Genomic DNA, 15,045 nt, shown 5'->3' with positions numbered 1-15,045 from the left:
TGCTACGACTTGTGAGTGTCCCTGTTTACCCTGAGTAGACAATCCATGTTGGAATCGTGTATTTTTACCTTGGCTTGAGTGTCTTGTTTTCTCTTTGGAGCGTGAGAATTTCACTCTGACTGAACTCCAAACTCCCCCTCAGCCCTGCTACCTACTCACACAACTTTTCCAGTATTGCATGGATTCCAGCCAGAGCTCTAGCCTCTACCTCAATGGTAAGTAAATTGCCCGTGTCTGTAGATTCATCTGTTTTTCTCTTTTTTGTTGGGTTAAAGTTATTTTGTGAGGTGGTCGGATCTTTCCAGGATGGAGTATGTTGTTCCTCCATAGCGTAAAGCTGTTGGTACTCATCGATTTCCCTCAGGATCTCCTTAGTATCCAGATTGGCTCTTTACTGCAACCAGTTGTTTTACGGAAAGATAACAATGAGTCTTTCCCACAGCGATGACAGGTGTCTGTAGTACAGCCAGCTAGCACTTGCAGAATCCACGCAAAAAAAGGAACACAAACTTGCAGTCCCAGCCGTAAAGCCGTATTGGCTAACCGCGTCGTGGAATCCTTAGCAACAAAACTTTAGTTCTGAATAAAATCGATTTAATGAAAACATTTGAATATAAACAAAAAACCAAGTGTAGACAGTACAATGTTCTGTTGCGCTCTCTGATGACATGTCTGATGACGTATATCTGGTACACTCACCTGTCTCTATAAGCTCTATAAGCTTGGCATCTTTAATCTCTTTTATTACTTGTTACTTTTATTTCTTACTCTTATTCATATTTTTTTGAAACTGCATTGTTGGTTAGGGGCTCATAAGTAAGCATTTCACTGTTGTATTCGGCGCATGTGACTAATAAAATGTTATTTGATTTGACATTGGCCATTGATTACATTGGCCTTTGACTTTAAGACACTACAGAGGGTAGTGCGTACGGCCCAGTACATCATTGGGGCCAAGCTTCCTGACATCTAGGCCATATATACTAGGTGGTGTCATAGGAAGGTCCAAAAATGGTCTCTCTGCTACCGCACAGCAAGTGCTACTGGATTGTCAAGTCTTGGACCAAAAGGCTCCTTAGCAGCTTCTACCTCCAAGCTATAAGACTGCTGAACAACAGCACTGAAGTAAAACTGCAAAAAACATGGCAAAGAAATGTACTTTATGTCTCGAATACAAAGCATTATGTTTTGGGCAAATCCAACACAACATATCACTGAGTAAGTACCATATTTTCAAGCATGGTGGTGGCTGCATCATGTTATGGGTATGCTTTTATGAGTATGCTTGTCAATGGCAAGGACTAGGGAGTTTGTCTGGGGGAGAAAACAGAATAGAGCTAAATACAGCAAAATCCTAAAGAAAAACCTGGTTCAGTCTGCTTTCCAACAGACATTGGGAGACAAATTCACATTTCAGCATGACAATAACCTTAAACAAAAGGCCAAATATACACTGCAGTTGCTTACCAAGACGACATTGGATGTTCCTGAGTGGCCTAGTTAAAGTTTTGACTTAAATCGGCTTGGCAGGACTTGAAAATGGTGTCTAGATATGATCAACAACCAACTATTTTTTTTATTTTACCCTTATTTTACCAGGTAAATTGACTGTGAACATATTCTCCTTTACAGCAACGAAAAGGGGAATAGTTACAGGGGAGAGGAGGGGGATGAATGAGCCAATTGGAAGCTGGGGACGATAAGTTGGCCACGATGGAATGAGGGCCAGAGTGGGGAATTTAGCCAGGTCACCGGGGTTAACACCCCCTCTTACGATAAGTGCCATGGGATCTTTAGTGACCACAGAGTCAGAACACTCGTTTAATATCCCATCTGAAAGACAGCGCCCTACACAAGGCAATGTCCCCAATGACTGCCCTGGGGCATATGGGATATTATTTTTGACCAGAGGAACTTGACAGAGCTTGAAGAATGTTTAAAAGAATAATGTGCAAATATTGCACAATCCTGGTGTGCAAAGCCCTTAGACTTACGCAGAAAGACTCATAGCTGCAGTCACTGCCAAAGGTGATTCTAACATGTATTAACTCAGGGGGTTGAATACTTATGTATTCAAGATATATTAGTGTGTTATTTTATAGTCTCAACGACAACAGTGAACAGGCGACTCCGGGATGCTGGCCTTCTAGGCAGAGTTCCTCTGTCCAGTGGCTGTGTTCTTTTGTCCATCTTAATCTTTTATTTTTATTGGCCAGTCTGAGATATGGCTTTTTCTTTGCAACTCTGCCTAGAAGGCCAGCATCCCGGAGTCGCCTCTTCACTGTTGACGTTGAGACTGGTGTTTGCTGGTAATATTTAATGAAGCTGCCAGTTGAGGACTTGTGAGGCGTCTGTTTCTTAAACTAGACACTCATGTACTTGTCCTCTTGCACAGTTGTGCACCGGGGCCTCCCACTCCTCTTTCTATTCTAGTTAGAGCCAGTTTGTTCTGTGAAGGGAGTAGTACACAGAGTTGTATGAGCTCTTCCGTTTCTTGGCAATTTCTCGCATGGAATAGCCTTCATTTCTCAGAACAAGAATAGACTGACGAGTTTCAAAAGAAAGTTCTTTGTTTCTGGCCATTTTGAGCCTGTAATCAAACCCACAAATGCTGATGCTCTAGATACTCAACTAGTCGAAAGAAGGCCAGTTGTATTGTTCTTTAATCAGGACAACAGTTTTCAGCTGTGCTAACATAATTGCAAAATAGTTTTCTAATGATCAATTAGCCTTTTAAAATGATAAACTTGGATTAGCTAACACAACGTGCCATTGGAACACAGGAGAGATGGTTGCTGATAATGGGCCTCTGTACGTAGATGTAGATATTCCATTAATAATCAGCCGTTTCCAGCTACAATAGTCATTTACAGCTTTAACAATGTCTACACTGTATTTCTGATCAATTTGATGTTTTTTTAATGGACAAAAAATAAGCTTTTCTTTCAAAAACAAGGACATTTCTAAGTGACCCCAAACTTTTGAACGGTAGTGTATATGTATATATATATTTTTTTACAAATGTTCACATTTTTCTTCCACTTTGACATTAGAGAGTACTTCATGTATATCGTAGACACAAAAAAAGACAATTCAATCCATTTTAATCTCACCTTGTAACATAACAAAATGTGGAAAAAGTTAAGGGGTGGGAATGCTTTATGAAGACACTGTAATAGTCAAAGCATAATCTAAAAGCAGGTGAGCTGATTCAACTCTTTTATGGACATTTTCTTGTCATTTGTGGTGAAAAACTGAGCGGGCCGAGCATAACACATCAACCCTGTTACCCATAGATCGACAGACTAGAAATGTTTTAACACATACATTTTTTTGTGAATCTGTACATTCAATTGCCCCTCCCTGTTGCACACAACAAGCTTGCATTCCCTCTATAACAAGGGGATTCATGGCAGATTTAAGATTAAATCATCAACCCTGTTACGGTCAACCCTGTGACTTTATTTGGCACGTATTAGACACTTACTATAGTCATTTGTTTATTTGACTTATTAAGTTGAACATGTGCTCGTTATGACAGAATGTTCAAATAAGGTGAGTTACACTACCCATTTCGCGGAACGACTCAACTATACAGTAGGACACACAGGGCGGCCATTTTGTGTTGTTGTTTATTGATGTAGACCTAAATATCTACCCAGGGCCATGGTAGATTACAGCCTGTCAGAGCTCTTGATGGATCTTAGTCCTTAGATAAACATAACAAATGGCATTTTGAGTGAGCTATGGCACTCAATAGTGTTTATCCTGCTGTGTAAGGCACATACTGTAGGCCTCTGTCAGACCTTGGAGCACTTCCATTCATGCAGACAAGCAACGTGAATGTTAAAATAATGGTGACAACTATTCATGGAAACGGCAGACGTTTATTGCTGTCAAGCCGGCTAAGCTACACCCAGAAAACAAGGGGGGTTGGAGAAGATTTATAAAACCTTGGACAAGTCATGGAGTGTCTGGAGAATACAGCCAGTAGGAGCAGGTTTGCATTTTCATTGCATTTATTGAACATGTCATTTTTCAACATGCCAGTGTTAGACAATCTTTATTGCCCTGAGTCCATAAAATCAGTCATCTGTGGAGTGTATGGGTAGTCGATGTTGATAGTTATACTGCTAAGGTGAGGAGGGGAGCATTTAAGGGTGAAACCTCCCATTCCTTTGCATTCCAAGCATGATGCACAGGCTTTGTATGTATTGCTTGTTGTTACTCTAATGTCTTTCCCCCTGGGTATATATCAAGTATTCAATCTATCTATTTTTAAAGGGACAATCAGCAGTTGCTACATTTTGAAGAATACACCTTATCAATGTCTCATGAGTTTAGTTAACTGTCGTATCCCATCAGAGCTCAAATTATAAGCTTGTTTCGCTCCAATGTCTGTAAACAAAGTACATATAAACAAACACTATATAAAAAAAGTCAAAAAATGCTAAAACTTTCATTTTCATATCATGGATGTCAGTCCTCACATCCACAGCTCTATCTATGAATTTGACTGTGGTTACATTTCTCCAGCTCCATAACTCCGCTTTTTACCGAAACAGGAGCGGGGAGCGGGCTTTGTTATTATTGCCACTGCCGATTTACGCTTAATGCCTTTCCTTACAGTAGCTATGTAGCTCCCATTGGGTTGAAGTTCCTTCTTCGTGTTTGTCACACAGCGGAGTTCCTGTTCCTGCTGTGGGGAGTGTATCTGTGTTACACTGTGAGGACGGTGCCGTCAGCCTTCCACGAGCCCCGTTACATGGCCATCGCCCTCCACAACGAGCTCGTCCTGTCTGCCATCTTCCATGGTATTAGGTAAAGATCCCAACCTGTGGTGGGGAGAGATATGACAGTATGGATGTGTATATATTTTTGCAATATTTAGCTATATTTAGAGAAGTATATGCATTGAATATTACACATCGTGGACTTTAATATGTTTTATATGTAAATAATCGGACACTTTCTTGTCACTCACTGTTGGCTTGCCTATTGCTTTCCACCAATTTGCCACGATATTCAATGAGCCACAAGTTTAGTATCTCGATGCGTTTCAAAGGGGAGTTTTGTTATTGTATCCAAGACTATGAATATGCCCTCTGCTTTCCGTGTAGCCTATGTATCAAGTACTAGACATCCTAAATTAGATGTTGCACCGTTTCAGCTGACACCACCAAACCCATTCCCAGTTGGAATCCTACTTATTGAGAGCTCAGCTACATCAGATTATTCAGTCATTAGGCATGTCAACATGATTTATGTTTTGACACACCATAGATATTCAGAGCTATTGGCAGCATCATTTCAGTTAGACGTTAACAGAAATTACAGATAGGATGGGAAGGCGTGGACGTTTGACCTTTTAATCGGTCTGTTATATTTGTCCTGTGGAAATGTGTTTTTTTGCATATCCCAACTCCCCCTGAGACACCCTTGGAGAGTGGAGTCAATGTCAGCCATTATCAACGGCAACCCTGAAACAATTAGGGTTAAGTGCATTGCTCAAGGGCACATCAACATATTTTTCACCTTGTCAGCTCAAGGATTTAAACTAGTGACCTTTCAGTTGCTGGCCCAACACTCTAAGAGCTAGGCTACCTGTATTAGCTGGAAATCTGACAGCCAGCGTGTGTTTATGGTGGCGTTCGAATTCTGTTATGGCGTTGGGATGGTTTCAGCAGCTAAAAGCAAGACGAGGCCCAACGTAAATGCAAAAATGTGTCTTGTCTGTTTGGGAAATGCTGAGAGCTTGTCACCAGGGAGTATCGCATGGGCTTGTTAGAGCTAACACAATCTATGGCTGTTACTCATAGAACCTGCATGTGGTCCCACTGTGACCAGTTAAGTCAAGGAGACGTCCTGTAGCATCTGTAGGGGCAATTAGCGAACTCTCTGTTCTAAGTGTTCAGATCATTATTTGTGATTATTTCATAATCCACAAATTTACTCTAAGCTCTACCGATGATTTTATTGAATGTTTTCTTAATGAGGTGTTTTGGGAAACACTCTTGAAAATGTACCACCCATTCTCTCTAGACCTTAGTCTCCCCTCATGGTTTTTAGCTACCACTACTTTAACTGTACATGAAATAACCATTCACTAACTCCTGCCAATTAATGAGCCTGCTGGATGCCATTTACTGGGATGTAGGCTTTCAAGTGGTTAAATTACTGTGTGACAGGACATGCCTCCTAATCACTCTACCTGGTCTCAGAGCATTTGGTATTATTCTATACGTAAATCCGAGACACTCCATTTAGTATGATATGTTACATTTTGTATGATTTGTGTTAACTTGTGGATATCCATCATCCATTCGTATGATATGTTACGAATTTGCTAAATGTACAATACATTACTACTTTGCTAAATGTACCATATGTTACACATTTGAGAAACGTTTGATATGTTACGAATTCAAATTTGTTGTGGCTAATGTTAGCTAGGTGGCTAACGCTAACGTTAGCTAGGCGGCTAATGCTAATGTTAGCTAGCGGGCTAGCTATGTTAGGGTTTAGGGTTCAGGTTAGGAGTTTGGTTAAATGTTTAAGACTAGGGGTAGGTGAAGGTTAGCTAAAAAGGTTAAGGTTAGGGGAAAGGGAAGGATTTTCTAACATGTTAAGTAGTTTAAAAGTTTTAGTTTTTGCCTTAAGTAACCTTCTGTCTTATGTAACCATACCAAACTTAACATACAGTATCATACTCATTTCAGTATCCCGGATTTACATGTACTATGTTATGTCTAATGAGACCAAGCTGAATTACAACACTGTAGCTACTGTAATTAAAGCACTATTCCACAATTACATTTTGTTCACTCCTTGATCGTCAGTCGAAAATAGATGTGCAGTGGATCTATAATCAATGTTGTTGCTGCCTCAAAGTGACTTTTTTAATACAGTTCAGCAAGGAACCCACTGGGCACAGACATAAATTCAAGCTCTATTCAATGTTGGTTCCACGTCGTTTCATTGAAATTTCATGGAAACAACGTTGATTCAACCAGTGTGTGCCCAGTGGGAAGTTATCAAGCTGCTTCTTCTAAATCAGAGTGAATCAGTGTCCTATACTGTAACAATCCAAGGTGAAGACAATCTCCCTGATGGGAAATGGATTACTGAGGCAGTAATCAGCATGGATAAACCACTCCAAGCAGTGAAATGAAATATGTTCACGCCCAGACATAGTTTGGTTTAAAATGAACATCTTATATCCTGTCTATGTTTCTCACACTGCCTGCATCTGAGAGGTTTGCTGCAGCGCAAAAATACATTTCTTATTGATACAGTACACAAAAACCACTGTCATTCACTTAAATTCTACAACATGCATTATGTGTTTAGTGTGATGCTTAGAATCAGCAGTTTTGTCTGTCACGCTATAATGTTCCTGCCAATTCATTTTTGGTTACGGGTTAGGTTTACAGTTAGAAAGAAATAACACTGCCTGCCACAATCTATTAAATATTACATGTATAGATCAGCTATTGAATAAAAACATGCTAATGGTGACATTGTGTACTGTAGCTAACAGGCCCAATTTCTTCTCTGCAAACTGTCAGTGAGGCAGATGCCAGCCCTCTGTGGATTTCTCAATGAGCTCTATGATTAATGACTCTGCATAGCATTATTCAAATGGGAATCTCATCTGTAACCCAACACAACCTCTGCTAAATATAGAACCGGGTCCTACTGTATGTCTTGTAATGTGTTTTTTATTACAGTTGTGTTTTTCTACATTTTCACACTCAATTAAAAAAACTTTTTTTTGCTTGCCATCTCTCTCTTTTCCTCTCTCTTTCTCTCTCTCTCTGTGTCGTTCTCTCTCTCTCACTTACTAATTCACCCTCTCTTTATCTTTTCTCTCTCTCTCTCATTCTCTCTCTCTGTCTATCGTTTTCTCTCGCTATTTCTCTTTCTCTCACTCTTTTTCTCTTTCTCCTTCTTTTTCGTTATATTTCACTCTCTCTCTCTCATTCTTTCTCTCGTTCTCTCTTGCTATTTCACTTTCTCTCGCTCTCTTTCTCTTGCTCTCTATTTCTACATTTCTCTCTCTTTCTCTCTCTGTTTCTCTCTTTCTTGTTCTCTTTCTCTCTCTCTCTCTCTCTCTTTCTATCTTTCTCTCTGTACAGGTTTACTCTTGCACCTGAGCTCCACCCAGACTGGATGCTGCTACTATGGTTTGCTCACACCCACCTGACTGTAACTGTCACTCTGGGGCTAATGATTGTCCCCAAGGTAAACCTCTCATTCTGAGCATAGCATTGCTTTGATATTATACATCGAAACCAAATCAAACTAAGTCATTGCACTCTCTTTTGTCAACTACAGTTTCTGCTTCATGGTACTCACATGAGAGATGACATTGCCTCTGAGGCCTATGAGGATGAATTGGACATGGGTCGCTCTGGATCTTACCTCAACAGCAGCATAACATCAGCCTGGAGCGAACACAGTCTGGATCCAGAGGACATCCGGGTGAGCAACTTTCCCTTTCCATTTTTTAAAATAAATTCTCTCATTCAATTGCATAACCTTTTTGAAACAGTACGTTTTGAATCCTTGTCCTCTGACTGTGGCAAAAATAAAGATTTTTGCAGATGTAATGTCTAGCAACAGTCTTTGGGGAAAACGTATCAGCAGGAGCAGAGGTTTCCGTTTGTTTATTAGAGTTGAAGAATTTTCTTGCCAAAGACTTGAGCACATTGTCCAAGTCTATTTATCAGAGCGAGAGATAAGATCTCCTAAAATTATGCTTGAGAGAGCAGTCAATACATTAAATTCAAGACCAATGCTCAAAGACCTAACAATAAAGCACACTCCAGTTTCCTTATTTAAAGCGGCAATATCTAACCTTTTTTGGCGACCCGACCAAATGCACATAGAAGTTGAGTTATAGATCTGTTATTCGCATTGAAACCAAGTCTAAGAAGCGGTAGATCTATTATATGCTCGCTATTTCTATGCTACCCATGCTTAGGTTGAATTTTTGCATATTTTCCGTTTTGTACACCAACTTTAAACAGCTGGGGAAAAAATGGTTATGGAAAATATGTTTCACAGCCGTTTAGATGGTACAATGATTCTCCATACAATGACTGGTTGTTTTTTTCACATAAACTGAAATTAGATTAACTATTACAGTTTTAGCAACCAGGAAATGGCAGAGCGATTTCTGCCTATTGCATCTTTAATACTGTCCAAAACCTGTTTTTTATTTATGTCAAAGAGCATGTTATACACTGCAGTACATCGTTGAAGCACTGTCCGTAGTTTAAGCACTGTTCATGTTTCAAATTCAAATGTGCATGTTCTGTATTCAATTGATGCATCGTTAAAACACTTAAAACACTGCAACGCTATCGGGAAACCGGGCCCAGATCACTTTTAGTCATATTAATTCATTTTAATAGCTCTATTTTTTTGTCTTATTCTTGTCATTATGTGTTTTCCATAAATGTCCAGGAGGAGTTGAAGAAACTGTACTCCCAGTTGGAGATCTACAAGAGGAAGAAGATGTTGGCCAACAACCCTCACCTACAGAAGAAGCGCAGCTCCAAGAAGGGACTGGGTCGTTCCTTGATGAGACGCATTACGGAGATCCCAGAGACGGTACACCGGCAGTGCAGCCGTGAAGACAAGGAAGGGGGCGATCATGGGAGCAATCGCAACAGCATCTGCGTCTTGAGGAAGAACCCCTTCGACCCCTCTCATCCGGGGAAGCCTGCCAAAGAGGAGTCCTTGAAGAGCAAGGTCTTCACCCTGAAGAAGTCGCACAGTAGCTACGACCATGTCCGCGACCAGAGCGAGGACTCCAGCAGCTCTACTACTGACAAGATGGAGGTTATGACCACTGAGGGATCCCTTATAGACACCCTGATGGGCAAAAAGCTGGTTAAGAAGAAGTCCAATGAGAAGATAGATGCTGTGAGTGAATTGACTGAGAACGTTCCCTTGGTCTGCAAGTCGGCCAGTGCTCATAACCTGACACAAGACAAGAAGCCCATCCACCCAAGAACGTCCATGCTACAGAAGTCACTGAGCGTCATCGCCAGCGCCAAAGAGAAGACCTTGGGCTTGACAGGAGGGAAGACACAGACTGTTGAAGACAGCAGCAAGAAGTTCCAACAGAACGCTAAAGAAACCAAGGGAAGTCCAGAATCAGAAGACGATTGCTATCCTCACATGATAGGTAGCCAGTCGGTGGAGTACAAGCAGACTGCAGCGAAAACTGGGATCATGAAGCAGCAGGTGAGTGGCAGCCAGCCATCCATCTGCTCCGACCCATCGAAGGCCAAGGAAATACAAGACCTCACAGAGGTGTGTCCTTGGGAAGTAGAGGACCTGCCAACACCTTCTGAGAACAAGGTCCAGAAGCATGTCTCCATAGCACCCGAGGAAACGACCACAGTCCATGGAAATGGAACCAAGGGGGTCAAGCCCCAACAGCAAAAGCAGAAAGGTAGTGACCAGTCCTCCACAAGCTCCCGGCATTCTAAAGACATCCAGCGAGCAGACATATGCCCTTGGGAAGATGGAGTTGAGAGAAAAGCCCCAGTGGAGGGATCCAAGCTGCAATCATCCAGTCAGGTTCCTCAACCTGCTAAGAATAACCAGTCTAGCCAGCCTCCACCTGCAGCAGAGAGCTCTAAAAAGAAGGTTGACGTATGCCCTTGGGTCTTTGAAGAGGAGCCTGTCAAGATAGCTGAGGTAGCTTGTTCACCTGACAAGACTCGGCACAACAAGTGCACTACTCTAGTGGAGAGCAAAGGGAAAGGTGCTCTGTCAGAACCACTCTGCAAATTACCAGGCAGCTCTCTCCTCCAGTCAGTTACAAAGGTTGACGTCTGTCCCTGGGATTATGACACCCCAGCGATATCTCCCAATTCTGAGAAAACTCCCAGTCCTACTACAGTTTCCAAAACAAAGGAATTCCCCTCCAAAAAGAAGGGCACACCTTTCACAAGAACTTTTGAGAAGGAGAAAGAGAAGGCACAATACACTGACGATGACAACTTTAGAGCGAAAGCCAAGGACAAAAGTAAATCGACAGAGAAACATATGAGCCAATCCAAAATGACGGAGGTGTGCCCTTGGGACGTAGAGAGTAGTCAGGAAGTGCCAATGGTAGAAAAACGGAAAAGTGCAAATGTTGGAGCAGTTAAAGGGAAGCCGGTTGAAGTCTGTCCGTGGGATTATGAGGATGCATCAGAGAAAAATGGAACAGACAAGGGTACTTCTGCAGCGAAACAGAGTAATCCAAATCCCAAAGGGGGGGTTGTAAGTGGCGGGAAAAAGGCTGATGTATGTCCTTGGGACTTTGACGACAGTACTGCAGGGAAGAAGGCCTGACATAAATCAACATTTATGGACAACTGGAAATGTAGTTGTTGTTGTATACATTGTTTTCCACTTTAGAGTCCTCAAATATAGACTTTTACTATGAATATGGTGACTTCGACGAAAATATCAAGTTGCACAAGTTGCCTTCCTTTCCAATATTTTCCCCCGTTTTGTCTTTTTTTTGGGTGAAAATGTATAAACTTACGAAAACAAAGCAACAAAATCATATTAAGCATTCCAGATTCTTACAGAGTATTCTGAATGATAAATCTTAGTCGTACAATTATGCAACTTCCAATTCACTTTATGTGCAATGTTGAATAGACATTTCTCATATTCTTTATGAGTGGACATTTCAGTGGACATTTGCATTTAAAAAAAATATGTATCTTCTTTTAATCGGTCATAAAAAGCCCTCCACACACTAACATGGCACACTTTGAAAACAAGGTTAATCGATATTATGTAAATAGATGTTCTCCTGCAGGTTTTATTAACTGAAATGTACTAGTTGTTGAGCATGAACTACCATGTCTATGTTTAAAGTCAGAGTGGCTTGTTGAACAAATAATAGAATGCCAAAGATATAGGGAACATCTTTAACAAAATAGTGGAAGAACTCACAAGAATCGCGTCATGACAAACAACTTAACAACTTTTGTGTGCCCAGACCAAGGCGCTGCTAGTGAGGAAATCAGCTTATAGCACTTTAGGCGAAAACCTTAGGGAAAATGTTTTTCATCACATACTTTATTCAGCCTCATGGTTCTAGCAAGTCACCACATGTACATCCATGTTTAAATTGCTGAGTTTTTAGATTTCCTTTAGTTCTCAGCAATGTCTAATGCTTCCAAGTCTGCAGAAATGTTTTACTGTATGTGCCTAACTAAATAGAACTGTCTTCTTTCAGTCTGTGTAAAGTCCTGAGTGGAACAGGGATTGTTCTTCAGCATTCTGCGAAGGTGTATTATATAAACAGCATGCACAGTGAGGTAACGAGAGGGGTGGGATCCAAACGGTTTGTCAACTGAAGCAAATAATAATTAATTTGTGTTATTAATACTTCAGCATGGTTTTTTTCTTTCACTTTTAGAAAAGCATTAGCTCATCCTAAAAAAGCTTTTGCATTTCCCAAAAGCACATTGAGAGTTGAAATGATACAATGGGGAGAGACATTATGGCATTAATGTGTGTCGAATTGTTCCTCTTTCTGGATAGAACATATACCTGTGTTTGTGATCGTTTTAGCATTTTTATACATACGGTATATTTCTAGTGTTTGAAGTATAATGCTCGTTTTATTGTCTTAGGACTTTTGCTTAACACTGTCTCTACAAATTCTTGGCAGAATAAATTCACACCAGGTTTTCATTATTCATATTCAAAAGTATTATTCCTTATTCACACTTTATGTCTAACGTTTCCAAAAGCTTCAATTCTTTGAGCAAGCAAAAAAATCATTTTGCTTTCAAGCATCAATTAAAGATGAACTTTTAGAGGAATATCTGAGTTACAAAATAGCTACATCACCATAATAATTTATTGTAGTTTATTAACCATTCTGGTTCTTAGCGACATCTGATGAAAGGTAATGTATTGGAAATAATATATCAATATAACAATAATGTAACAGTGTACTCATAAATTAGATGTTATTTTGGACTGAGTTGAATGTCGTCATTGGTAATGATTCCTGTACAGCTATCATAGTTGTTTGTTACAGTTGGCATGGATTACTGTAGGGTATGATGCCTGTACATGTGATTAGGTCATCAAATTTCGGCTTCATTCAAATTATTACATTATCTTATTTTTGCTCAGTAACTTAACACTCGAACAAGTAGATTTAACTTGATTTCAAAAGCAAAATAATTCCCAAACAATATTGTTTATGCTTTTATGATCTCTTTATAATATTTCACTTGATCTTGTTTAACAACCAAACAGGTACAGTATAGCATAATATAGCCACTCCACATCCAGACTCTATAAAACATGATTTAGATGTTACGTCTTATTTCTGTCTCCCTCTACAGAGAATTATATCTACCATTGACCTCATGGGGCCATGTCTGAAATATGTCAAACCCAGACTATCAGCCTTAGAGCATGAGATTGAGATTTGTCACAGGCTTTGCTTAATGGGCAGCTGGAATAGTGTCTGAAAGGAAATGTCACCCTGCCAAGTTTGATTGTAATGGTTTGATGGACCTCGATGATATTTATGAACTAGACGTATCAACCATCACATACATTGTGATATCTGCTCTTAAATGTCAACTTCAGACAATCCCAGGGACCTAGCCTGTCCCTAGCCAACAGTATCCCCTCAAACACTGATAAGATGAACCCATTGGCTCTTGAGCATATGATACCTGGTCATTTCAGCCACTGCAAGATCACTACAAACAACTCTCGAAGCTTAAAAAGTTATTATGTTTTATTACCATTCGTAATTGGGTGTCTTCATACCTCTCAAATGGCGTGAAAGTGCTGTTAAGTACCAATAACAAAAATTAACATCACACAGGTCTTAACAGTCACATTAGATACACATAACCTTCAATGATATGTGTATCAGTACCTTGTGGCAGTCGAATCAGCTCATGGATTTGTAACAAAGTGTATCAATCTGTGTCTATTTTGTCAGTCTCTCTGGAAATGGTCATTGTATGTATAGTACGTCCTACATACTTCGCTTCTTGAACATAATGATGACTAAAGACCCATTGTTACCTGTGACCTTTTCAACATGAATATTGTGTCCTGTCACTTTTCTTCGATCTCATGATTTTACTTTTTAACCATGGGCGATTTCCGTTCGTAAGCTTGTTTGATTTAACCTGACTTCTCTTGTGACCAAACCAAGTCACTGATTGGGAAATACTACTACTACTACTACTCAGTGCTGTAACGTTGTAACTATTGCTCTCGTGGCTTCTGCATGATATCAAGAAATTCGTAGGACCAATGTTTCACTGCCCTTGATAGAACAAAAAAAACAAACGGTATCTTTTATGGACTGTTACAAGTTGTTTAGTGAGTGATACTGTACCATTACCCACTGTATTATGTGCTTGTTATACTTATTGCTCTATGACAAGCGTATAGCATCCGTATATGGGAATATTTGGTAGATTTATATTGTGTTATATTGTGATAGCATGTACATAAAAAATACCTCCTCTGCAATAAATATTTATATGAAACTCAACTGTGTGATTGGTGTTTTACAGGTAAGAATGGTCAGATATCGTAGGCTATACGTGTATCTGTTGATAGCTTACTTAGGCTAAAGCCATATTTTCTGATGGAATAATAGGAGACTGAAAAGAAAACGTCAAGGTATTTCTCGACTAAACAAGGACATTTTTTCAAACAATTTGTTTTGCCCTCAGTGTGTCCTTTGCCTATCTCGAATGACAAACTCTTGTCAAAGATAACAAGGTGTAGAAGTGAAATAACTGACATTCAAAATCTCCAATTGGGAGTCTCTGGGGTGAAAAGAAACTAGAGGGAAAACAAACATACCAAGAGTTCCTTATGTCCTGCCATTTTATACTGAGTTAATGTAATTATGCATTTAACCTGTGTTAGAGAAATTGAGTGGAGATCCTAATTAGGCATAGCCTACTTGTCAACTGTATAATGTGAGTGAAGCATGCTTAATTCTTAAGACTGAACAGGTGGCTGCCA

General features: G+C 40.0%; 1 protein-coding gene across 1 annotated transcript in view; it reads left to right on the top strand.

The window, feature by feature from the left end:
- The window catches only part of gpr158a (G protein-coupled receptor 158a), a 95,342-nt gene extending 80,779 nt beyond the window's left edge, over positions 1–14,563 (top strand). Inside the window, exons 8-11 of the mRNA XM_029661285.2 lie at positions 4,683–4,821; positions 8,139–8,244; positions 8,338–8,484; positions 9,472–14,563. Of these exons, the coding sequence (XP_029517145.1) occupies positions 4,683–4,821; positions 8,139–8,244; positions 8,338–8,484; positions 9,472–11,358 (2,279 nt within the window). The 3' untranslated portion in view covers positions 11,359–14,563. The remainder of the gene's footprint in view (positions 1–4,682; positions 4,822–8,138; positions 8,245–8,337; positions 8,485–9,471) is intronic.
- Positions 14,564–15,045: the final 482 nt, after the last annotated feature.

Source organism: Oncorhynchus nerka, linkage group LG6 (assembly GCF_034236695.1).
Source record: "Oncorhynchus nerka isolate Pitt River linkage group LG6, Oner_Uvic_2.0, whole genome shotgun sequence".
Lineage (NCBI taxonomy): Eukaryota > Metazoa > Chordata > Actinopteri > Salmoniformes > Salmonidae > Oncorhynchus > Oncorhynchus nerka.
Note: the sequence above shows the minus strand (reverse complement) of the source record. Positions and strands in the feature narration are given on the sequence as shown.